The sequence below is a fragment of the Crocuta crocuta genome, unplaced genomic scaffold (assembly GCF_008692635.1).
Source record: "Crocuta crocuta isolate KB4526 unplaced genomic scaffold, BGI_CrCroc_1.0 scaffold694, whole genome shotgun sequence".
Classification (NCBI taxonomy): domain Eukaryota; kingdom Metazoa; phylum Chordata; class Mammalia; order Carnivora; family Hyaenidae; genus Crocuta; species Crocuta crocuta.
In genome coordinates this window covers 1,196,556-1,221,431 of record NW_027527933.1, presented here as the reverse complement: position 1 = coordinate 1,221,431, position 24,876 = coordinate 1,196,556, and the positions used below count along the sequence as shown (strand labels likewise).

At 44.3% G+C, this 24,876-nt stretch overlaps 2 protein-coding genes across 2 annotated transcripts in view; both read right to left on the bottom strand.

Moving 5' to 3' along the window:
- LIPA (lipase A, lysosomal acid type) overlaps positions 1-24,876 on the bottom strand; it is a 239,164-nt gene that overhangs the window by 83,770 nt on the left and 130,518 nt on the right. The gene's annotated exons all lie outside the window — the stretch shown is intronic.
- CH25H (cholesterol 25-hydroxylase) lies at positions 23,523-24,835 on the bottom strand. The gene has a single exon (XM_077751891.1). The coding sequence runs from the start codon at positions 24,833-24,835 to the stop codon at positions 24,023-24,025; it is 813 nt and encodes a 270-aa protein (XP_077608017.1). The 3' UTR covers positions 23,523-24,022.

Below are 24,876 nucleotides of genomic sequence, written 5' to 3'. Positions count from 1 at the left end.
AAAAACAAACAACCCAGTGAAGAAATGGGCAGAAGATATGAACAGACACTTCTCCAAAGAGGACATCCAGATGGCCAACAGACACAGAAACTATGCTAAGCATCCCTCCCCCTCAGGGAAATACAAATCAAAACCACACTGAGATACCACCTCACGCCAGTCAGAGTGGCTAAAATGAGCAAATCAGAGGACTCTAGATGCTGGCGAGGATGTGGAGAAACAAGCACGCTCCTACACTGTTGGTGGGAATGTAAGCTGGTGCAGCCCCTCTGGAAAACAGTGTGGAGGTTCCTCAAAAAATTAACAACAGAACTCCCTATGACCCAGCAATAGCACTGCTAGGAATTTACCCAAGGGATACAGGAATGCTGATGCATAGGGGCACATGTACCCTCAGCAATTGTTCACAGCAGCACTCTCCACAATAGCCAAAACATGGGAAGAGCCTAGGTGTCCATCAACAGACAAATGGATCAAGAAGATGTGGTTTATCTATACGATGGAACACTACATGTCAATGAGAAAGAATGAAATCTGGCCTTGTATAGCAACATGGATGGAACTTGAGGGTGTTATGCTGAGCGAAATAAGTCAGGCAGAGAAGGACAGATATCATATGTTTGCACGTATAGGAGGATTAGGAGGAACTTAACGGAGGACCATGGGGGAGAAGAAGGGGAAAAGTAGTGGCGGAGAGGGAGGGAGGCAAACCATGAGAGACTCTTGAATGTCGAGAGAAAACTGAAGGCTGATGGGGGTGGGGGAGAGGGGAAGGGAGGTGATGGGCATGGAGGAGGGCACTTGTGGGGATGAGCACTGGGTGTTATATGGAAACCAACTTGACAATAAACTATTTTTAAAAAAAGAATTGAAAAATAAATAAATAAATATTGCCACATTGACAATCATGTTATGTTTTGTAAATATGTCAAAGTTACATGCTATACACCAAAGTCATGCAATGTTACATATTAGATTTATTCTATAGAAAAAGAAAAGGAGAAAATAAATAAATAAATAAATAAATAAAAATGTAGCACTGAATAACTTCAAACTTCCGATCTTGAGGTAGCTATGCAGTCTACGGTGAAACTGAATTGAGGACCTATTAGGAATAGGACTTAAGGGTCAAAATTTTAAGCTAGGTCAAGTAAAGCAAATTTTAATCCATGTGTATAACTTTTAATCCAGTGGTTCCCTAAGAGCTTTTGAATTCCATGACTGGATGAAAATCAACTTCATTAAACTCTGTGAAAGCAAGTTTTAATAGGAGGAGGGGAAGGAGAGACATGAAGGGAACAGACCACAGTCCCAAAGGAGCCACTCTGTTGAGTGACTCTTAGGTAGCTGTAGAAGAAAGAGCCCCAGAGGCACTTGGGTGGCTCAGCTGGTTAAGCGGCTGACTTCAGCTCAGGTCATGATCTCGTAGTTTGTGAGTTTGAGCCCTGCTTCAGGTTCTGTGCTGACAGCTCGGAGCCTGGAGCCTGCTTCGGATTCTGTGTCTCCCTCTCTCTCTCTGTCCCTCCCCTGATTGCGCGTGCACACGCACGATCTCTCTCTCTCTCTCAAAAATAAACAGTAAGAAAAACTTTAGAAGAGAAAGCCCCAGTGTTAAGAACTGTTAAGTGTTAAGCTTAAGAAGTTAAGAAGTGTTAAGAAGCAAGCTATCATCAATAAGTGGTATTTATTGACAATGGTGTGGGGTAGAGAGACTAATATTCCCCAAGATTATCAGGGTGACCTTATGGAAGAGGTTGAATATTTAAGAGGCTTACAGGATGGGAAAAATCCTGTGGAAAATGGTAAAATTGGGCAAAGGAAGTGGTAATTTGCCAGAACTGAAGAAGTAGCCAGGGCAGAGGCACGATGGTAGAAGTGGAAGTGGGCCTCACAGGGCACAGTTACGGTGCCCAAGGCCCTGGGGTCACACACCACTACTAAGGTTCAGCTCCATGCACGAGTATGGTCTCGCCAGGCACGAAAACACTGAAATGCTGAAGGTCCCCATTGTTCACAGATTCTGTATTTGCAAATTTGCCTACTTGCCAAAATTTACTTTTAACCCCCAAATCAATTCTTCTGGCCTTCTAGGAGTTATTTGTGCACAGGTGCAGAAAAAAAATTTTCTGACATGCAACTGACATGCACGTCCTTAGCTGAAGCTGAACAAGGTGACATGCGGTCTTCCTGTCTCGGCACTCACGCTGCAAACAAGTGTCCCTTTCAAGGTCTATGCAGTGCTACCTTGTTTCCATTTTTGTGCTTTTTGTAGGTGGCTTCACTATGTTAAATGGCCCCCAGGCATAGCACTCAAGTGCTGATGTTCCTAAGCTCAACAAGGCTGTAATGTGCCTTATGGAGAAAATAGGCTTAGTTCAGGGCTGAGCTACAGGGCTGCTGGCCATGACACAGTGTTAATGAATCAATAATACATATTAAGTAAGGTGTCTTTAAGCAGAAACACACATACAACAAGGTTATCTACAGATCAGCTGACAAAAATGTGAGCAGAGGCTCTCGGGACCTAATTCTGTATTTCCCCGAGGAGCCATGGTCCCGTGTTGGCTAATTCAGAGTTCACGGCGACCTTACAGCACACAACTGCCCCCCATACTGACAATCCACAGTGCTCCCCTGTTCTCTAGTGAATAGCTAGTCATCCTGCAGGCTGAATGTCCTCTGGTGTTTTGGCTGCTCTGTTCTCTCCTCGCTCCATCCTTCTAGACTTACCAGCTGAGGGCCAAGCAGGAGACTCCAGAACACGGAAGTCTACCAAAATGACTGGTTGGTGTCTGGGTTTCCCTCCAGGAAATAAAATAAGTCCTCCATTAACCACAACTCACCCAACAAGCTTCAATTCAATCAAAATTGTGTGAGCACTTTCCTTTAAAGAGAGAGAGAGAACTCACAAGAAAAATTAAGATTTTGTTAAAATAACTAATATTCTGATGTCTATGAATTTTCAGCCCATGTCCTAGGTCATCTAGGAGCCTAACAAGCAAGACTGAGTTTCAGAATTATGTCTCCTGTGATTTGTTCAAAATGCTAAGGCCCTCCTGGGGTTCCAACTTTAAACAAGACAGAGAGAGGAGGTAAAGTGGTAAAAGGTGAAGAAAAAAAATCTGATTGTTGAGCTAAAACTCCAGAATTTGCCATGTTAGGATTATTTTAGTGATTAGTACCATTGAGAGCTTTAGGGTTTGGTAACAATGGAAAATCAAAGAAGTGTCCTGATTTTATTAATGAGTTTAGTCCTAAGGCTCCAGTCTCAAAACACCTGGGTTCCGATCCTGGCTTTGCCATATACTTACCATGAACGACCTTGGGTAAGTCACCGAACCTTGATAAACCTGCTTCTACGTTGGTTAAGTGTGAATAATGCAAGTTCCACTCTCAAAGGTATTTGGGGAAATTAAAACAGACAATGCATGCAAAGTATGGAGCCCAGAACCCAGCACAGAAAAAGGTCCCCAAAATTGTTAACAAGTATCATTATAATGTTTTTTAATTACATTTACATTTCTCTTGCACAGAAGTAATATATGCTTATGTTTTGAAAACTTGGAAATAAAAGAGTACTTTTGGAACTCTATCCTGGCTGTTCTGGGCCTCCAGCTGGTCCACCTGTCACAGTCACATGAGGCAATTTCTTTTTTTTTTTTTAATGTTTTTAATGTTTTATTTATTTCTAGGAGACAGAGAGAGAGACAGCGTGAGCAGGGGAGGGTCAGAGAGAGAGGGAGTGACAGACTGAAACAGGCTCCAGGCTCTGAGCTGGCAGTCAGCACAGAGCCCGACGCGGGGCTCGAACCCACAAACCTCGAGATCATGACCTAAGTGAAAGTCGGACGCTTAACCGACTAAGCCACTCAGGCGCCCCCACATGAGGCAATTTCTTAAAATAAATTTCTTCCTCTATGTATATATCTAAAAAGGGAGGGTGTGCACCGGGGGTGGCTCAGCTGGTTGAGCATCCGACTCTTGATTTTGGCTCAGGTCACGATCCCAGAGTCATGGGATCAAGCCCGTTTAGCTCCATGCTGAGCCTGAAGCCTGCTTAGGATTCTCTTTCTCCCGATAGGTAGGTCAGTAGATAGATAGATAGATAGATAGATAGATAGATAGATAGATAGATAGATAGATAGATAGATTGATAGGTAGATCGATAGGTAGGTAGGTAGATAGATCCCTCTGCCCCTCTCCCCTGCTCACACACACACTCTCTCTCTCTCTCTCTAAAATAAAATTTAAAAAAATTATTTTTGTAAAGCATAGGAAAAATAGCTATTGTAATCTTATCATCCAAATTTCCTGTTTAAAAAGTTAGGTATATTTTTTTTTCGACTTGACATGTTACAAACTATATATTTTTTTAAGTACCTACAAATGTCACAGACACTCGTATGTAATTTTAGTCGTAAAAAGCCTATGTTGCAATTCTTTGGTGAGGAAAATATTGGGTTCCCAGTGACTTCCTGGTGTAAAGATTTTAAGTGTTGTTTTATCTGTAGAGCGTTTAAGAATCAGAAGGCAGGTCTTGGTCAAGGCTAAATTTCATACAAATGCCAACAATTATCTAGAAGCAACTTCTAGTCCTATGACTCATGCCGCCATTTTTCAGTGTCCATGGAGCCCTCTGTGTACATTCTCCTTGCTTGATTTCAACCTAGCATATCAGTCAGCGACAGGATAGCCGGCCAGCTGGCAGTTAAGAGGGCAAGTGCCACCCAGTGCTTGTCAGAACACAGCACATCTGTTTTCTGCCCAGTGTACTGCCACAAACTGCCTCAGCCTATGTGCCAAGGAACGAAAACGCTTCCAGGCCCTTCCCTTTTACGGTAGATCTTCTGTCAGATGAATTTATTCACAGCAGTAATCTGAGCAGTGCTCAGTCTTCTGGGTAGAGGGATAGTGGTTCCCATCTTGAACTAATATGGCTCTATATTTATCTAGACATGCTGGCATCCATGTTCTTGTACTAGATCTTTTCTAGATAATAGTTGAGCACTAATCCTACACTTGATACATTGTCCCCTTCACTCCCATACAGTGTTCTTGCTCTCCAGAGTCCCATCGGAGAAAATGATCTGACTGGGAAACAAGCCAACTACTTTACATTTCCCATCCGTCGTGATCACCATTTATAACTCTGTTGTATTCTGATGGCGAAACATAACATATCGGAGCTGGAAGGAAATAAGAGATTGAGGTTCATAAATGAAAAATGTCAGAACACACACCAGGGACTGAAGAGGAAGATGGGTTGTACAAGGCTATATTTGATTGGGTAAGGGCCACAGGGTGAATAAAACCCATCATTTTTTTTTTAACTTCTACTCTAGAGGTCTGCATCACCAGCTTTATTCTATTCCCTACTTGCAGAAGATTATTTTTAAGAATCCCTGTTCACAGAAGATTCCGTCCATGAAATTTAGTGATTCTCAAAGAAAGGAAGTGGGGAGGCATTGAATTGGGGCAAGACAGAATTTGAGATTTTTAATGTCAATTAAAAGGTAAATAAACGTTCCCAAAAGATGGAAAAACACTGTTTCAGTAAGAGTACTCTAAGTGTCAGGGCACCTGGGTGGCTCAGTTGGCTGAGTGTCCAACTTCGGCTCAGGTCATGATCTCATGGTTTGTGAGTTCAAGCACCGCATGGGCTCTGTGCTGACAGGTCAGAGCCTGGAGCCTCTTTCAGATTCTGTCTCCCTCTCTCTCTGCCCCTTCCCCACTTGCTCTCTGTCTCTGTCTCTCTTTCTCGATAATAAATAAGCATTTAAAAGAAGCCTTTAGGGGTGCCTGGGTGGCTTAGTCGGTTAAGCATCCGACTTTCGCTTAGGTCATGATCTCACGGTTCGTGGGTTCGAGCCCCGCGTCGGGCTCTGTGCTGACAGCCAGCTCAGAGCCTGGAGCCTGTTTCAGAGTCTGTGACTCCCTCTCTCTCTGACCCTCCCCTGCTCATGCTCTCTCTCTCCTAGAAATAAATAAAACATTAAAAAAAATTTTTTTAATAAATAAATAAAAGAAGCCTTTAAAAAAAAGAGAACTTTAGATGTCAAAAGACTTCTTGGCGGGGACCTTCAGTTCCTGTAAAAATGTGTGTTAATTATGTTTATAAATTTTATGAGTTTTTGGCATGGCATTTTCCACTTAGCTCTTTCTAAGACCTAACAGGATTGAGGGGTAGTTGGGATGACCAAGCTCTTAGACAATCTGGGGACATTTTGGCTGTAAAAGACTGATTTGTTCAGGGACACCCAGGGGGCTCAGTCAGTTGGATGTCAGACTCTTGATTTCAGCTCAGGCTGTGATCCCACCATTCGTGGGATCAAGCCCTGCATCAGGCTCTTTGCTGACAGTGTGGAGCCTGCTTGGGATTCTCTCTCTGCCCCTTCCCCACTCACATTCTCTCTCTTTCAAAAAACAGATAAATTGTTTAAATATACTTAAAAAAAAAAGACTGGTTGTTCAGTATTTTGGGGAAACAAAAGATACCATAAATGATCCATTCTAATGAGACAGGATGTGACTGATTCACACCTCCCATAAAGATGCCACCATTGCTCAGAACAGGTTGTGGGGGGAGGGGAGCCCCCTTACCTACCTGCCTTCAGAGGCTTTTGTCTGCTACGTATTATTTCAACCATCCTCTAAGGCATTAAAAATAATTTTTGACATTGGAACCAATGTCATTTAAGATGATGCTTCTTTGTTTCAAAAACTAGTTAATATTCATGATTTCACGCATATATGGAGTTTAAGAAACAAAATTAAAAAAAAAAAAGAAAACAAAGAAACAAACCAAGAAACAGACTCTTAACTATAGAGATAAACTGGTGGTTACCAGAGGGGAGGAGGGTAGAGGGATGGGTAAAACAGGTGATCGGGATTAAGGGTACACATATCATGATGAGCACTGAAAAATGTGTAGAACTATTGTACACCTGAAACTAATACAATGCAATATATTAGGTACACTGGAATTAAAACAAAAGAAAATTGCTTAATATTCAAAAAATCGAATCTGCTCTACCTACCTCTCAAGGCTTCTTTGTGGACTAATTGATTAGCCCTTTGTAAACACTTATGATACAAATGCTGGTTGTTACGACATGCTGGTCATGCCCAATATAGTAATGATATTTAGCTAGTAGGAAACTATCACAATCACAAAGGAATTTGGTTTTTCCATTCTGTCCTGCTGGTAGGTTTCAATAGGCTAATAAAATGGCTTTCTTTGAAAGAGGTGGTTACAGAGATTGGCACTGCACCGCTCTGTCACTGTGACTTCTGAACGCATTTCAACTACTACTTTTGGGGCTATTCCAGGCTCCAGTCAAAATGGATCAAGAAAGCAAATCCGAGCGACAGCTGCAATTGGGGTCAACTTCCCAAGGCCTCTGCCTAGCAAGCCCCACAGCAGGGCGTGAGCCAGGAAGCCTGCAAGTTGGATCCCATTCTGGAATCCTCTGGAGGAACAGGGGTGTTTTGGGGTCTACCTTCAAAGTCGGTTTGCCCAGAATGCATGGGATCTAGAAGGATAGCTGTAGCCCTCGAGAACACACAGTTACCACTCATCTCCTGTACTTTTTGCCCATGGCAATCAGGCTTTGGCAAACTATGGGCTGTGAATCACTTGTATAAGGACCCCCAGTTCCTACCCTAGCCCAGCTGTTTCAGAACCTTTAGGGTACAACCCAAAATGCATGTTGTTTACCACTTCCTGGAATGATTCTTATGCACTCTACAATTTGAAAACCATAGCTTTACAGGTTCTTACAGCCAATGTCAAGACAATATATGTCATGTAAGACATGACAACAAACCTGACAACATATCAAGGTGGAGCTTCATTAGCTGGAAAATTCAATAATGTTAACCTATTTCATTCCTCATTTGGATCTAATATCAGGGAAATGATATCATTTTCTCCAGGTAGGCAATTATGAGGACATCAAGTAATGTAAGGCCCACATTCATTCTCCTTAATATACTTACTTGCCTGGGGTCCCTTGGTTTTAAGTACTTTGGTCCCTCAGATGCAGGCTTGAAAAATACAGGCATTTATTTAATGAATTCATGAATTAATCAGCGCCTGCCATGAGCCAGGTCTCATGTTCACCACCAAAAATACAGAAATAAAAAGTCAGAATCCTCCCTGTCAAGAGTTCGCACTCCAATCTCTCTTCCTTTGGAAATTGCTAAATAAACACTTCCTCCTCAAGAATGAAATTCTAGAAATTCCCTAGTCCACTGGGTTTTCACTGTGTTCCTTCCAGCTCTTCTAGTGCCTCAAATGTTCCCCAGAAGATGTAGGGGTGACAAATCAAGTAGGCTCTGTGTAGCCACCTCCTATTCAACCATAACAGCTCCAGCTGTTCTATTTATTTTTTTTGTACAAAGTCTGCCTGAAGTTTCAATTACGACAAGACAGAAGGGTTGTAAAACATCACCCCAGAACAGATACATTTTCAAGTATTTTTCTCCAACAAAGAGTTTCCAATGCTATCTTCCACTCTCCTCTTCCTGTCTTTTGATGTTTCTGGTTAACCCAAGGGAGGGAACACATAAAATTGGTGCGTACATGTTGTAAACTCTCTCCCCACTAGCTAAGATTTTATTAAAGGCGTGTATCCTCAAGGGAGCTGGAGGCAGTTAGAAATACTAATATTCAGTGGAACTACTGCATTTGTATTTCACTTGGAAGAAGTTTTTGGAACCATGTCAAGTCATATGAGGAACTTGGAAACCTCAAGCCTTAACTTTACATTTCCTGAATTCTCTCTTTTATCCTAATCTCCCCTAGTTTGATCTGTGCTCAACTCCTCTTGAGCTGTGGGTCAATACCAACCTCCACTGAATTAAAAGACATATTTATTTTCCTGGACACAAGGGAAAGAAAAGCAAAAATGAGCTGTTGAGACCTCACCAAGATAAAAAGCTTCTGCACAGCAAAAGAATCAGTCAACAAAACTAAAAGGCAACTGACAGAATGGGAGAAATTTGCAAATGATATATCAGGTAAAGGGCTAGTATCCAAAATCTATAAAGAACTTATCAAACTCGGGGCGCCTGGGTGGCTTAGTCGGTTAAGCGTCCGACTTTCGCTTAGGTCATGATCTTGCGGTTCATGGGTTCGAGCCCCGCATCGGGCTCTGTGCTGACTGCCAGCTCAGAGCCTGGAGCCTGTTTCAGACTGTGACTCCCTCTCTCTCTGACCCTCCCCTGCTCATGCTGTCTCTCTCTCTCTCCTAGAAATAAATAAAACATTAAAAAAAAATTTTAAAAAAAGAACTTATCAAACTCAGCACTCAAGAAACAAATAATCCAGTGAAGAAATGGGCAAAAGTTATGAACAGAAATTTTTCCAAACAAGACATCCAGATGGCTAACAGATACATACATGAAGAGATGCTCAACATCACTCATCATCAGGGAAATACAAATCACAACCACAATGAGATATCACCTCACACCAGTCAGAATGGCTAACATTAACAACTCAGGAAACAACAGATATTGGCGAGGATGCAGAGAAAGGGGAACCCTTTTACACTGCTGGAATGCAACATTCCAGCCACTCTGGAAAACAGTATGGAGATTCCTCAAAATATTAAAACTAGAGCTACCCTATGACCTAGCAATTCCACTACTTGGTATTTATCCAAAGGATACAAAAATACAGGTTCAAAGGGGCACATAAACCCCAAAGTAGCACTATCAACAATAACTGACCCATGGAAAGAGCCCAAATATCCACTGATCGACAAATGGATAAAGAAGATACACACACACACACACACACACACACACACACAGTGGAATGCTACTCGGTGATCAAAAAGAACAAAATCTTGCCATTTGCAACAATATGGATGGAAATAGAATGTGTTATGCTAAGCGAAATAATTTAGTCAGAGAGACAAATATCATATGATTTCACTCATATGTGGAATTTAAGAAACACAAAAGATGAACATGGGGGAAGAAAAAATAAGATAAAAATGGAGAGGGAGGCACACAATAAGAAACTCTTAAATACAGTGAACAAACTGAGGGTTGCTGGAGGGGTGTTGGGCAGGGGGATGGGCTAAATAGGTGATGGGCATCGAGGAGGACACTTGTTGGGATGAGCACTGGGTGTCATATATAAGTGAGGAATCACTGGATTCTACTCCTGAAACCATTATTACACTATATGTTAACTAACTTGGGTTTAGGTAAAAATTTTTAAAAATGACATATCTAATTTCAAAAATAATATTTGCCTTTCACATGAAGTGAAAGGCAAATATTCAAGTTTGTTCAGTTGCTCACAAGAACACAGATGTCAAAAGAGAACAAGAAGGGTCTCTTTGTCATCAGTTAATGATGTGCCTCAGTGCATATGGGTCTATTGACATACATATTTAGACACAACAGACTTGTGCCCCCTGGAGACCGCATTTTAAGACGGAATTATGAGAGGGGACCACTTGGGGGGAGAAGCACAGGTTTCTGAGAGAATAAAGTTATTTCCAAGTCTCTGAGCATGAACAGAGCATCAGTCTGGCTGAGTGACGATCAATCGGCTGTGCTGGGTTTGCTCTACCTTCTTGTAGGTCATGGGAGCCCCAGATTCACATCAGGTTGCAAATACCTGTGTGGTCTTGGGGTAGTTCTTGTTAAAGACAGTTCTTAATAGACAACAGTTGCAGTTCTGTCCCTTAATGTTGCTGTTGATTCTTGTAGGGGAGATAGGGAATCACAGCAAGGGCTATTTCTGGATGAGGCAGCTTTTAAAGACATGGGTTTATCCTTCTAGAATACTCACTGGACTCAGCTTAACATCACTGTGATAATTTGGGGAGGTTTTGAATGTTCTGCATATTGTCATAGTGAATCTTTTCACTTAGGAATGGAAAAAAAGCAAAGGAATGGGGCACCTGGGTGGCTCAGTTGGTTGCACTTCTGACTTCGGCTCAGGTCATGATCTTGCAGTTCACAGGTTCAAGCTCCTTGTCAGGCTCTGTGCTGACAGCTCAGCTTTGAATTCTGTGTCTCCCTCTCTCTCTGCCCTCCCCCACCTGTGCTTTCTCTCTCTCTCTCTCTCCTCTCTCTCTCAAAAATAAATGAACATTAAAACATTAAAAAAGAAAAAGCAAAGGATTTAAGCCTCCATGACCTCCAAATTGATGCAGTGATTGCTGCGGGAATCCTCGGAAGGAAAGCTCAAGCATGGTCCAGATTCTTATTTGCTTTGTGAACTTGTACATGGTGCTGGACATCGCTAGCCTCATATTCCAGATTTCTCTGTTGCAAGACATAGATTTATCTATCCATCCAATTTCACGAGGTCATAGTACAGATCAAAGCTCTTGACTGTGAAACCGTTTCATAAAATCCTATATACATGTAAGGAAAGTATAGTAATCTTTTTGTAATGATTACTGAGGTAATTAAAAACAGCGTGACATCTGCCCAGCCCACACCACAGACCTTGCTCAGATCTGCTGAAAGTTAGTGTTTCTACTACCTCCTTTGTGTGCAAATGGCATTATCAAAGCTTGGCTGCTAGGGAAAGACCTCTTTAAACCTAAGCATCTAGGAAGTTGGGTAGGAGAAAAAGGAAACACACTCAAATGAAAGTGTTTCATTTGAGAGGAAATGGGAGAGGAAACTAGAAGTTTCCTCTCATAGACAATAAAGGCACTTCTCATAGGTGAAGGCCTAGGGCAGCACTAGGCTGCATTATCTAGAAATGAGACATGAGAGAATTTATTCCACAGAAGTCTGCTTCTAAGACTTTTAGTGGCTTAAATACAAACAGGTACCTGAAGGAAATCTTCCAAGATGATCTCCAAGAAAATAGGTCACTTTGGCCCATGTTCTGGCATCAGGTGCCAAATCCGGCAAGGCAATTCTTTCACAGCAACTTTTTGGATGGTGGCAGCACACATGGAAGGTAAATACCCAAAGAATACTACAAACGCAGGCGTGTCCATCACCATCACCCTGAGAAAGTCACACCACATGGTAAGATGTAGTGTGATCAGGCCCCTTCAGGCCATTAACTCAGAATTGAAAAAGCATAGAAAGTTACCTCCAAGAACGACTGCAAGAAGGAATACAGGGTTGAAGATGTGGTGGCAGCAAAATCTTCTCTGCTCTCTGAACAAGACCCATTAACTACTCCGGGCCTTCCTTGTACATGTCTCCAATTGTGCACTGCACACCTCTAGGGGGCGCCATTCAAATGACACCTCTGAAAATGATACTCGCTGGAGTTGTTCAATGTGCATCCTGCATGGCTATGCAAGGCATGCTCAGGAGAGCCTCCCCATCGTTTCAGGGATGGAGTGGGGGGAGGTGTGTGGAAGAAAGAGGCTATACTTAAAATTAACTTTGTATCCTCATTTCCATATATACTCTGGGCATAATTATGGGCAAGTCATGTAACCCCTCAAAGTTTCACTCTCCTTCTCTGTAAAAATGTGGCAATGAAAAAGATCCTACAAGGTTGATGGGTGAAATGAGGGCTATGTAAGATCTTGTAGATAAAAATGCCTGATCCATGGAAGGGACTCAGATATGACAATTACCAGTATTGACTCACACTGATGAACAGACACTGAAGGAAGCAGACTTTCTTTATTTATAAAGAGGGATAATTAGAATAATACCTCATATTGAAGTAGCATTTTAAATATTACTATCAAATAATCCAGTGAAGAAATGGGCAAAAGACATGAACAGACACTTTCAAAAGAGACATTCAGATGGCTAACAGACACATGAAAAGATGCTTAACATCTCTCATCATCAGGGAAATACAAATCAAAACCACAATAAGATACCACCTCACGCCGGTCAGAATGGCTAAAATTAACAACTCAGGAAACAACAGGTGTTGGCGAGGATGCAGAGAAAGAGGAACCCTTTTGCAATGTTGGTGGGAATGCAAACTGGGGCAGCCACATTGGAAGACAGTGTGGAGGTTCCTAAAAAAATTAAAAATAGACCTACTCTACAACCCAGCAATTGTACTACTAGGTATTTATCCAAAAGATACAGGAGTGCTGATTCCAAGGGGCACATACACCCCACTGTTGATAGCAGTGCTGTCAACAATAGGCAAATATGGAAAGAGCCCAAATGTCAATCGACTGATGAATGGTNAAAAAGAATGAAATCTTGTCATTTGCAACAATGTGGATGGAACTAGAGTGTATTATGCTAAGCTAAATTTGTCGGCCAGAGAAAGATAAATATAATATGACTTCACTCATATGTGGAATTTAAGAAACACAACAGATGAACTTAAGGAAAGAAAAAACATAAAGATAAAAACAGAAGATAAGATAAAAACAGAAAGAGGGGCAAATCATAAGAGACTCTTAAATACAGAGAACATACTAAAGGTTGTTAGAGAGGTGTTGAGTGGGGGAATGGGCTAAATGGGGGATGGGCATTAAGGAGGGCACTTGTTGGGATGAGCACTGGGTATTATATGTAACTGAGAAATCACTGAATTCTACTCCTGAATCCACCCTACACTGAATAGTACTCCATCACTACATCATATGATAATTAAGTTAAATTTAAATAAAATTTTAAAAAATCTTTTTTAAAGGAATAGAAAAAAAGAAAAACAAATACTCAAAAAATAGTAAAAGGGGATAATAAAGAATGGTAACATTAATAAATTATAAATACAATATATATTATAATAATATATTATATTATTTAATTATATTAAATTAAATATATTATATATTAATATATTATATTTATTAATATATAATATATAACATATGTTATTATGATTAGAAATAATAATAAATTAGAACTCAAATATTTAAAAAGTAGCCTTTTGTGTTAGGCACTATTAGTAGACCCATTTTAAAGATGAGTTAAGTCACTTTCCCAAAGTAGCAAAGTCAGGAAGTGAAAAGCCAAAACTCATATCCCTGCTTTTGATTAAAAGGTTAACGCCGTACCTCTGTGTGATTCTGCAAGAAACAAACAGGCTTGGGGGAAGCACTTGAGGGAAGGTCTATTAGCAAAGTACAGTAAGCCGCTGAGCTGCTTCAGCAGTGGGTTTTATGGACTCACTAACATCTATTTAAGATGCTTCCTTTTTTTCTCATCAGCCATCTTGGGACTGCTTTTGTGCAACCCAGGGACAAGAAGAGAGAGACCATTTTCAGGCCACACATACATGTGTTTTCTCAGAAGAGAAAAACAGAAATGTGGAATTTAAAAGTTGGCTCTAACCTTAAGTACTTCTATTTTGCCAGGAAGTGTGTGTTGTCTTTGCATCTGATAATAGATGTGTGTGATGTGCCCAGATTGGAACAGTTCAACCGCAACAAAAGGCCAAATTTTTAAGGACCCTTTTGATCCCTTCCCCTGACCTTACCCAAAGTTGGACTCCCTCCTCCATACCTAAAATAACACACCAGTGGAAACTGAGGACTTTGGCTTCTATCTGCTTGGGGTTTTTTTCTCCTGCTGTGTACAACTTTGGGCAAGGTTCCTCATCATTTTGTACTTGAGGTTTCTTTTTCTCTCAAACTGAGATCGCAGCTCAGTGGGTGCTCAGTAAATTAGAAGTGTGTAACAATCCTAGACATTTCTATACCTCATGCAACAGCATTCAAGATACACAAAGCAAAAACTGGTAGAACTAAAAGAAGAAACAGACACACTTGCAATTATAAGTAGAGATATCAAAACCCCTTTTTAATGTTTAACAGAGTAAGTAGAAGGAAAATAAAGAGATGGGGTCTTGGATGGCACGTTAATCAACTTGCTGTCATTGACCATTACAGAACACTCCACCCAATAGAATACATATAGACTGAATGCTGGTGTGCCACCCTTCCAAACACAGCCCCTGATTTTTATGTGGAAGCCCTAACTCCCAAAGTGTTGGTATTTGGAGGTAGGACCTTTACAAGTTACTTGGGTTTCAGTGAGGTCATGAGAGTGGGGCTCCCATGATGAGATTAATGTCCCTGTAAGAAGAGGAAGAGAGATTAGAGTCTCTTCTCTCTCTACCATGTGGAGACCTAAGAAAGTGGCCATTTGCAAGCTAGAAGGGACCCTCATCAGGATCTGAGTCCGCCAGGCCCTTGATCTTGGATGTCTTGGCCTCCAGAAATAAATGTGGGTCATTTAAACCACAAAGTCTATGGTATTTTGTGAGAGTAGCCCAAGTTGACTCATATGAGAACAAACAAAACATCTGCCAAGATGGACCCCATTCTGGGCCAGAGGGGAATTCAAAACATACAAAGTGGATGTCATCGATGAAAATGTATCCATCCATCCTTAAGGCATGGGAAAAACTATCAGAAACTATTATTTTGGAACTTTGGGAACTAACTAAAAGCTTGCAGGAAGCAGAAAAATGCTTAACCAAGAAAAAAAATAGCTGAATCTTGGTAAGAACAGAGAGTTTACGTCATTTTAACTTACTCTAGTCTCAGCTCCTATTCCAGACCTCAGCAGTGGCCTTGAAGAAACAGCCCATGTTCCCAGTACAGATCCAGGTCCAGGGATCTGTCCAGGTCCAAGTCCAGAAGAAGAATGGACTTGACTCACAGAGAACCATGGTTATTTGTTTTGACCAGTCTTGTGAATCCCTTGAGGATAGGCCCCAAATACCTGTCTTTATCAAGTCGAATCTGGAGCTCACCAAGTGCTGAGCCAACTACCCAGTGGGTGGAATTTGTCCATGACATTTACAGGTGAAGGTATCAGTCACAGCTGCTCAGGGCAATGGCCGGCAGTTCAACAGGCAATCAACGAAGCAAAAACTTGGTAGGAACAGAAAGATGCTTTGGGGAATCAAGACTCTGAAAAGTTCCAAAATATTCCTGGGAATCTAAAGATCATACATAAGCCCACACCTTGTGTATGTTCAAGAAGGACTTGAAAAGGCCCTAAGCTTTCACCTCTGACCGACCTTTAGGCTCTGGGCAAGCAGGAAATGAAGGTGATCTCCAACCCAGGTCCACAAAGCTGCAGCCACAGTAGCGGGATCATACAGTACAACATGGCTGCAGGAGCCTGCCCTGTCTGTGTGTACGTGGGGGTGGAGAGGAGGGCCGCAGAGAAAGGAGTCTGAATTTTGTAGGTTCTCAAATGGGTCTTCTTCCTTCTGATAGGTCAGGAGTACAGATGGGCAAAGGATAGATCTTAGACTCTGTGTGTGTGTGTGTGTGTGTGTGTGTGTGTGTGCTTATGATGTTATCATGAAGTCCCCCACCATATTATTTTCATGGCAAATTGGCTTCAAAGCTAAAATTCATAAATGGTTTATCATCATTGTCATTCTTCAGTATAATTGATATACAATCAACTAAACATGTTTAAATTACACGATTCGATCCATTTTGACATATGTATACACCTATGAAAGCAGAACTACAATCAAGATAGTGAACATCCCCATCATCCCTAAAGCTTTCTCATCCCCTTTGATGTTGCATCTTTGAGGCCCTCTTCTTCCCCTCAACAACTAGTAATCCTCCTTCTGTCACAATGGATTCATGACTCACTTGCATTTCCTGGAGTTTATATCAGCAGAATTTAACAAATACTATTTCACATAAATCAAACCATAGAGTACATGCTTTATGGTGTCTGGCTTCCCTTACTTATCATAATTATTTTCAGACTCTTCCTTGCTGTTGCATGTATAAATGATTCCATTCCTGTTAATTGCCAAATTAACTGTATTCTGTTATATGGATACTTTCTTATTTTTAAAAAATTCTTTTTAATGCTTATTTAATTTTGAGAGAAAGACAGACTGCAATCAGGGGAGGGTCAGAGAGAGAGGAAGACACAGAATCTGAAGCAGGCTCCAGGCTTTGAGCTGTCAGCACAGAGCTGGATGCGGGGCTCAAACTCACGAATCGTGAGATCATGACTTGAGCCGAAGTCAGACACCCAACCGACTGAGCCACCCAGGCACCCTATGGATACTTTCTTAAACACTCTCTAAACAGAGATTTTCAGAGTTCATAGGGATGCAATAAAAGTTTACATCAATTACCCACAACAGTATGTGGCAGAATTGATCTAAACCAAGTGCAGAATAAATACTTCACTGGAGTTGCTAAAAATCAGCAGAGCTGTTTAGCTTTTGTTTACGCAAATGATTAACAAAGAATGTGGATTGCAACAATTTTGAGGCAGTGTCTTATAACGNGGTTAAGCATCTGACTTCGGCTCAGGTCATGATCTGGCAGTTTGTGAGTTCGAGCCCCATGTGGGGCTCTGTGCTGACAGCTCAGAGCCTGGATTTCCTTTAGATTCTGTGTCTCCCTCTCTCTTTGCCCTTCCTCTGCTCCTGCTCTCCACTCCTCCTCCTCAAAAATAAAAATTAAAAAATTAAAATTAAATTTAAAAAAATTTTAGGGGCGCCTGGGTGGCTTAGTCGGTTAAGCGTCCGACTTTTGCTTAGGTCATGATCTCGCGGTTCGTGGATTCGAGCCCCATGTCGGGCTCTGTGCTGACTGTCAGCTCAGAGCCTGGAGCCTGTTTCAGTCTGTGACTCCCTCTCTCTCTGACCCTCCCCTGCTCACGCTGTCTCTCTCTCTCTCTCTCTCTCCTCGAATAAACATTAAAAAATTTTTTTAAAATGTTAAAAAAATAAATAAAAAAATAAAAAAGTTTTAATAACCACATTTCTGCTACCAGGCAAGAGGCTGTCTGCAATGGCTCTGAAGGCCCAGAGGGTGGGAAGGAATCCGCAGGGAGGCAGGGGGAGCCCACATCTTCAGTTCTAGCCCAGCTGTGCGACCCAGGAAAAAACACTTCCCATCTCTGAACCTCAGTTTCCTTATTCCTAAAATAGGGAAACATTTGGGGAACCTCCTAGCTCGACAGTGTCAGCACGCCAGCCGTCTTCCCTCACTCTGCTGGATGCCGGGCAGAGCAAACCCATGGCCAAGATGAGCCCCTCTTGTCCATTTAACTGGGAACTCAAAAGAGCTGCGTAGGGGGTGACATTTTTCCAGCGTGCAGCCTGCACCGTGTTTCTTCCTCCAAAGCCCTGTCCTGCCTAACGCTACTTATGCGGCTGCAGCTCTGGCCTGGTCTGCGTCCTGGGCGTGGAGAGAAGGCAGAGCCCTCTCCTGGAGCATCTGGGATCCACAACGCTTCTGACCCGCACCTCTGTGTGGCTCCTTCTGCAAACTCCGCCTCCACTGCCTCATCTCTGACACACCCTCCCCTCCCGTACCCTCCTGAGACTCAGCAGGGACGCTAGGACCAGGGCATGCAGAGGGGATGTACGCAAGGAAGGGTGGCCCGAGGAGGGGAATCTGTGAGGCAGGATCACCATGGCGGAGAGGAGGGGGACGGGAGCCTTGGCACCTCAGTGCCTTCCTGACACACCCAAGATCCCCGTGTCAAACTCGGCATGCACAGCGCTCACTCCTACCTCAGCATCCTAGCCCGCCCTATCTTCCTAGTAGGAAGAGACCCGTTTGCCCTGAACTCCACCCATTTCACAGAGAGGGAAACCGATGTTCAAAGGGACTTGAGTGATCTCCCCCACAATGGAAAAGGGGTGTGGGCATGAGAGAGGATGAGGATGAGGAGACTCCCAGCCGCAGGGAGCAGCCTCTGTGACCTTTGCCTGTGGACCTGCCCTTTCTGCCTCCCCATCAGGCATGGCTTTCATGGATGCTGGGGAGGACAGACAATGTCAGTTTCTCTTCTTGTTTTAAGTAGTGATCTAACAGGACAGAAACAGGAAATAAGCAAAAGATATTTAGAGGGAGGAAATATTCCTGGGCTTTTGTCTAAAAATTTCTGTTCACATTAACTTGCTTTTTTGTTTCTTTTTTTTTTTTAACGTTTTATTTATTTTTGAGAGAGAGACAGAGACCGCGTGAGCAGAGGAGGGTCAGAGAGAGAAGGAGACACAGAATCCGAAGCAGGCTCCAGGCTCTGAGCCCTCAGCACAGAGCCCAACGCGGGGCTCAAACCCACAAAGAGATCATGACCTGAGCTGAAGTAGGACACTTGACCGACTGAGCCACCCAGGTGCCCCTGTTTATTTAACTTTGGATGCATTTAATGCAATCCTAGCCGAAAAGGAGAGAGAGAGGAGGGAAGCGCTGAATGACTGGCTTTTTGGTCTGGTACTCAGGAAATGGCTGACATTCATTATATCTGTAGTGGGAATCAGTTCATTGAGTGGGGACGGATATTGCTCTTCACTTCACACTGTTCTCTAGCATTTGAAATTTTTCCATGAACTGTGTTGCTTTTATGAACGAAACAGAGACTCATTTCTTCCTCTCCACCTAATCTCCACTTGTTCGGGACCAAGCTGATTCTATCTTGCCTGCAATCCTAACGCTTTTCTAACAACTTGTATCAAAAGAGCCCCTACTCAGAGAGTGTTTGCTGTATGGGAAGCACAGTGCTAAATTCTCTAAATATCCTCCATACAGCTCACCATAATTCTTTTTATAAATTTATTTATTTATTTTGACAGAGAGAGAGAGAGTGCATGGAGGAGGAGTATAGAGAGGGAGGGAGGGAGAAAATCCCAAGAGGCTCCACACCGTCAGTACAGAGCCTGATGCGGGTCTCGAACTCACGAACCGTGGGATCATGACCTGAGCCGAAACCAAGCGCTGGATGCTTAACCGACTGAGCCAGCCAGGGGCCCCTGGTCACCATATTCCAAAGGCAGACACTACCCTCTTCTTACAGATGGGGAAACTGAGTCTTGGATGGAGTAACCTGTTGAAGCTCAAGGAGTTCACCATAAGCCAGAGAGCCAGGATTGGAAGCCAACAGAACCTGAAGCGGCCCCCTAGGTGGGACCACTACCACCGTTCTCCGCCGCCAGTTACCTTCTTCGCTAGGTCTGATCACATTGCTCCTCTGCTAAAAACCCAAGGAGCTCCCCCCTCACCCTGCGGAACAGGGCGCCTGGAGAATACAACCTGGTGTCTCAGAACGTCATTTCCAAGTCCATGTTCAGTGCACTCATCCACGCACCCATTATAAGCCAACAAATAACAGCACGCCCTAACACTGACTTCGAAGCAAGTTTACATATCGTCTTTCAAAACCCCTGCGCAGAGGCAGGTGAGCCAACAGGTCCTGCGGTTTGTCGAGTGTGAGGACGTTCCTTCTTCGTCCTCACAGTGCTCGGTGCCTCCTTCCTCATTTCAGGCACGCCAAGTTCCTCCACTCCTCTGCTCTGCACGGCTCTCGCTGCTAACAGGTATGCCCTGCACCTGCCGAACGCCTACAAATCCTTCACGGTTTCTGTTGCTCAAGTGAGCCCACCTTTCCTTGGGTTCTCCTGACAGCCTGATCCACTTTCCCCCCACTGGAGCACGGACCGCATTACACTAGATGCATTTCCTGGTCAGACTGTCTTTCTCAGCAGACCGTGACCTGTTCTAGAACAGAGATCAGGTGTCGCGAGCATGACCTTTGTGAGGAAGCGGGGATGGACTAGCGAGGATGATGGGATGGAGGAAGAAAGACAGGGCTAACGGCAAGGCTGTGTCTACCTCTTCCGGGATTCACATGACACCGAACCAGTATTTATCAAGGCGGAGTATAGTACTAGGGGAAAAAATAAATGGTAAGCAGGACAGAAATGGTAACATGTGTAGTTTGTGTGTGTGTGTGTGTGTGTGTGTGTGTTCGCATGTGCATTTTTGTGAGTGGAGAGAGGAGGGAACATATACCTATACTGTGTATATATAATGTGCATATGTAATATATATATGTGCATGTACATATACACACACACATGTATATGGGGTGTGGTGTGTGGGTGCAAATGCATGCCTGTGGACATATAATAGTGTGCGGACCTATAGTCTGTGTATGGCCATACACATAGTGTGCATACACACAGGGTGTATATATGCACATGCACTTATTAGATGTTGTGTGCATGCGCCAGAATGAGATAAGAGTGCCATAGATGCTGGTGCAAAGAACATTCCTCTTGGGCAGAATAGATACTTTCTAACAAGAGGAGCAACACCCACAGACTTGCCTCCCTGCTGAGGAAAGTGTGGATCCACTGAAGGAAGCTAGAGAATTAGAAAGGAAAGCAGTTTGGAGAAACCTCACTAAAACCGTTCTAAGAAAAGGCTGGTTAGCAAAAACAAATACCCTTGAAAAGAAAAAGAAAAAGAAAAAAAAAGCTGGGCAGATGGAAAACCAAGAGGAAGAAGTCACTAGATTGGCTCATTGGGAAGAGAGCAGGGAGCCGGGTGTGGATGCTTCCAGAAGAGGTGGGGGCTACATGACTCAGAGGTAAGGAAGTAGGAGCAGACAAACACAGAGTTCTCTTTCCAAGTCTCTAGCCTTGAAAGGAGGACAAGAGAATTAACTTCCATGGAAAGGCGGGATCAAAACCTAGGCTTGCTTGATTTGGTCTCCCTGTGGATGGGAGGCCCCTGTCCCCTCCTCCATGGCCATCTCAGTGCTCACATCGTGAAACATCCCCGGCAGCAAACCAACCGTCCATGACCTTCAGCCCCCCTACCCTGCACACGCAGTAACACAGAATCCCCCGTGAGGCAGGCTCTGAGATGATCATCATTTCACAGATGAGGATGTCAAGGCAGAGACAGGCCAAACAATCTGTCCACCATCACTCAGCTAGCGAGTCCCAGAGTCCAGCCCCCCAGGGCAGTCTGGCTGCTGATACACAGTGAGGAATACAGAAAACAGAACCCTTGGCCCAGGTCCTGTTTAGACTGGCATCGCCCACTCTCCCTGGCTTTGAATCCTGGGACATCCAAGCAAAGTAATGGGTCAGGGATGGAATTTTGCTTGAGGCGCGGTGGCTGAGGAGGAATAGCTGAGAGGGGCCATCTGGTGGTGTGGCAGGCTTGATATGTCCCTGGCAGCCGCAGAGAGCATCGCAAGCCTCAGAAGACTGGAGTTCGAGAACTGGCTCTAACTCCTAGCGTTTTATAATCAGGAGCCAATCACCTCCCCGGCACAGGTACCAGTGCTCCATCTCCGATACAGGATTGGAACCATCATGGTAATACTGGCAACCACTGTCCTACCTCCTGCAGAGTGTAAGGAGCGAGTGGGGAAATACACAGAAAGTGCACTAAGATGTGAACTATTTCACTAGTATTGTTATCATCAGGCTGTCAAACTCTCTGAAAAACTGCCCATCCTCTCCGCTCCCCCACTCCACCTTCCAAAGCATTAAAACATCAATTCAGAGAAAGTGTTTCCGAGGGTACAGCTTCCCCAAGTTTCCCCTGATACAGCAAGGTGACATGAGACATTGAAAAAATTCTCTGAGCTGTGATACACTGTCCTAATCCAAGGTATGTAGGCAGTTTGGGTGTAACCCCACTTTCATATATCAGTATAATCTTTCAGACTCGGCGTGGACCTTCTGTGGACAGAGGAGGCGATAATTTAGGTGAAGAAACCAGAAGAGCACACCTGCTGGGAGGGAATGGGGGGCGGGGGGGGGAGGGGTTGCGGGGGGAGGGGAGAATCAGCAGAATACCCCGGCCCTCTGACTGCATCTTGGGAGAGCCTGCACCTATTTCTCAGGTCTCATTTTGCAGGCTGTGGATACCAGGGCTTCAGATGGATGTTTCACTTTTAAACGAGACAGCTTGGTTCTTACATAATGAACCTGGAACTACATACAAAGTTGCCATTCTTTAGACTTTCCTGTCTAAATTGCAGTGATGTTTTCTGTGACCCTATTTAACTCTGTTCCAAAGATAAAATGCAAACAATCAGGCAGCAGCCCTTGGGTTACGTGATGGGTAAGAGTCGTGTGGTCAGTAACGAACATTCATCGGTAATCTGAGAGAACAATCTGGAACACGGTCTCCCTTTACAGATGAGGAACCTGGGACCGAGGGCCAAATTCACTTTTCCTCTCTTTGAGAAAGGGATATGCAATCTGCATGTGGGTCTTAAGGAAAGTGAGTACGCAAGAACTCCCAATTCCAGAAGCTATGTGTTTGCTGGCCTTTTACACGAGACGGCTCCCTGAGGAGGGCTTACTCCGAATCTCTTTCTGTGTCTTTCCACCCTTCTAATGCACACACTTGACTCGCCAGTTTTGCAAAGCAAGGCACATCGCGCAACACCACTCTCGTCCAAAGAATCAAATGGTTGAGCAGAGTTAATCTCTCTAAAACTTTAGAAGGTAATTCTTTGGTTTGCTTGTTATGTAGAAATCAGCTGAAAAACCGAAAACCACCCAGAACAATAGTGGTTTTCCTCCCTGTGAAGTTGCTAGAGGAAGACAGACTAACGGATCCCTTCTCCTGCCTCTGTCTCTCCTACAGTCCCCCCAAAATACCCTCCCACGGGATTTCTCTCATTCTAAGGCTGAAGCAGACTCTGAAGGACACCCCTGTCCAGCTCCCTCTGCCAGTTTCAGTATCTATCCGTCAAAACGCCAAAAAAACAAAACAAAACAAACAGCAGCCAGTACTTGTTTGATTCAGGTTGGATTTTTTTTTTTTTTGCATTTTTAAGGCACAAATAACATTTCATTGTATATAAATATACAGTTATATGAAAAAATAGGGGGAAAGTACAATACTTGTGATCACTGTCCAGCAGGGATATGCTTCATTGCTCATAGTCTCCATAAAAATATCTTCTTGTAGCCTATTTCTGTGACACTTTCAGAAATATGAAAGTCCTTGCCCTACAAACAAATCGTTTTAGAGATGATTTAAATATGTCTGTGACGAGTGCCTAACATATCCAGGAATCAAAGCTCCGGAAGTGAGCTAGAACTCGACTCCGAGTACGGTCCTCCATACACAAAAACGATATAAATTACTCTGTCAGGCTGTGAAAATACATCAGACTTGACCCACAAATCTCTATCAGGCAATAAATTACTTACAAAACCAAAACAACACAAAGGCTCAGGTGTGTCTGTCCTGATTCAAGTGTGAAGTGCTCAGCGGTCCCGGGTTCGAGGGGCACCCAGCCACCGCGCCCGCGGGGGGCGGGGGGAGGGGGCAGCACGTCACTTGGCACGCGCCGGCCGGAAGGTCCCCAGCAGCTTGTCCCAGTGCGTGAAGTAGGGGGCGAAGTTGCAGTTGAACTGCGAGTGGTGCAGGTCGTGGTGCTCCACGCCGCCGTAGCAGCCGAAGGGCACGAGTCGGTGCGTGGACCACGGGAAGTCGTAGCCCGAGTGGTCCTCCACCGACAGCCAGATGTTGAGCACGTGGAAGAGCAGCGCGGTGAGCGGGTGGCACTGGAGCAGCGTGACGTTCAGCAGGTGGAAGAAGCCCAGCGAAAAGAGCTCCCAGACGCTCATGTACTGCGTGGCCAGCGCGAACGACGCCGCGTTCTGGTGGTGCACCTTGTGGAACGTGCGGTACAGCCAGGGCACCCGGTGGTGCAGCACGTGCCACGCGAAGAACTCGGCGTCGAAGAGCAGCAGGCAGCAGGCGGCGTGGCGCACCAGCTCCAGCAGCTCGGGCGCTTCGGCGGGCATGGGGGCCGGGCCGCGCGCCCAGTGCAGCAGCGTCACGGGGAAGACGAACGCGGCGTGCTGGTAGAGGGTCTGCGCCAGGCAGGGCAGCAGCTGCCGCGCCGACGGCGCGAAGTCCGGGTGAATCTTGTAGCGCCGCAGCGCGGGCGCCCAGGGGCACAGCACGTCCAGCAGCACGAAGGGCAGGCAGCAGCCCAGGTAGGTGCAGATGGAGAAGGCGGCCGGGAAGAAGGGCGACTGCAGGAGCGCCTCCCGGGCCCGCAGGCTGTCCCACAGCGGCTGCAGGAACAGCCGGCCGGGGCTACAGAGGACCTGGAACTCGGACGCGTTGTGGCCGCTCATGGCGAGGCCGTGCCCTGCAGCTGCTACGGCTCGGGTCCCGC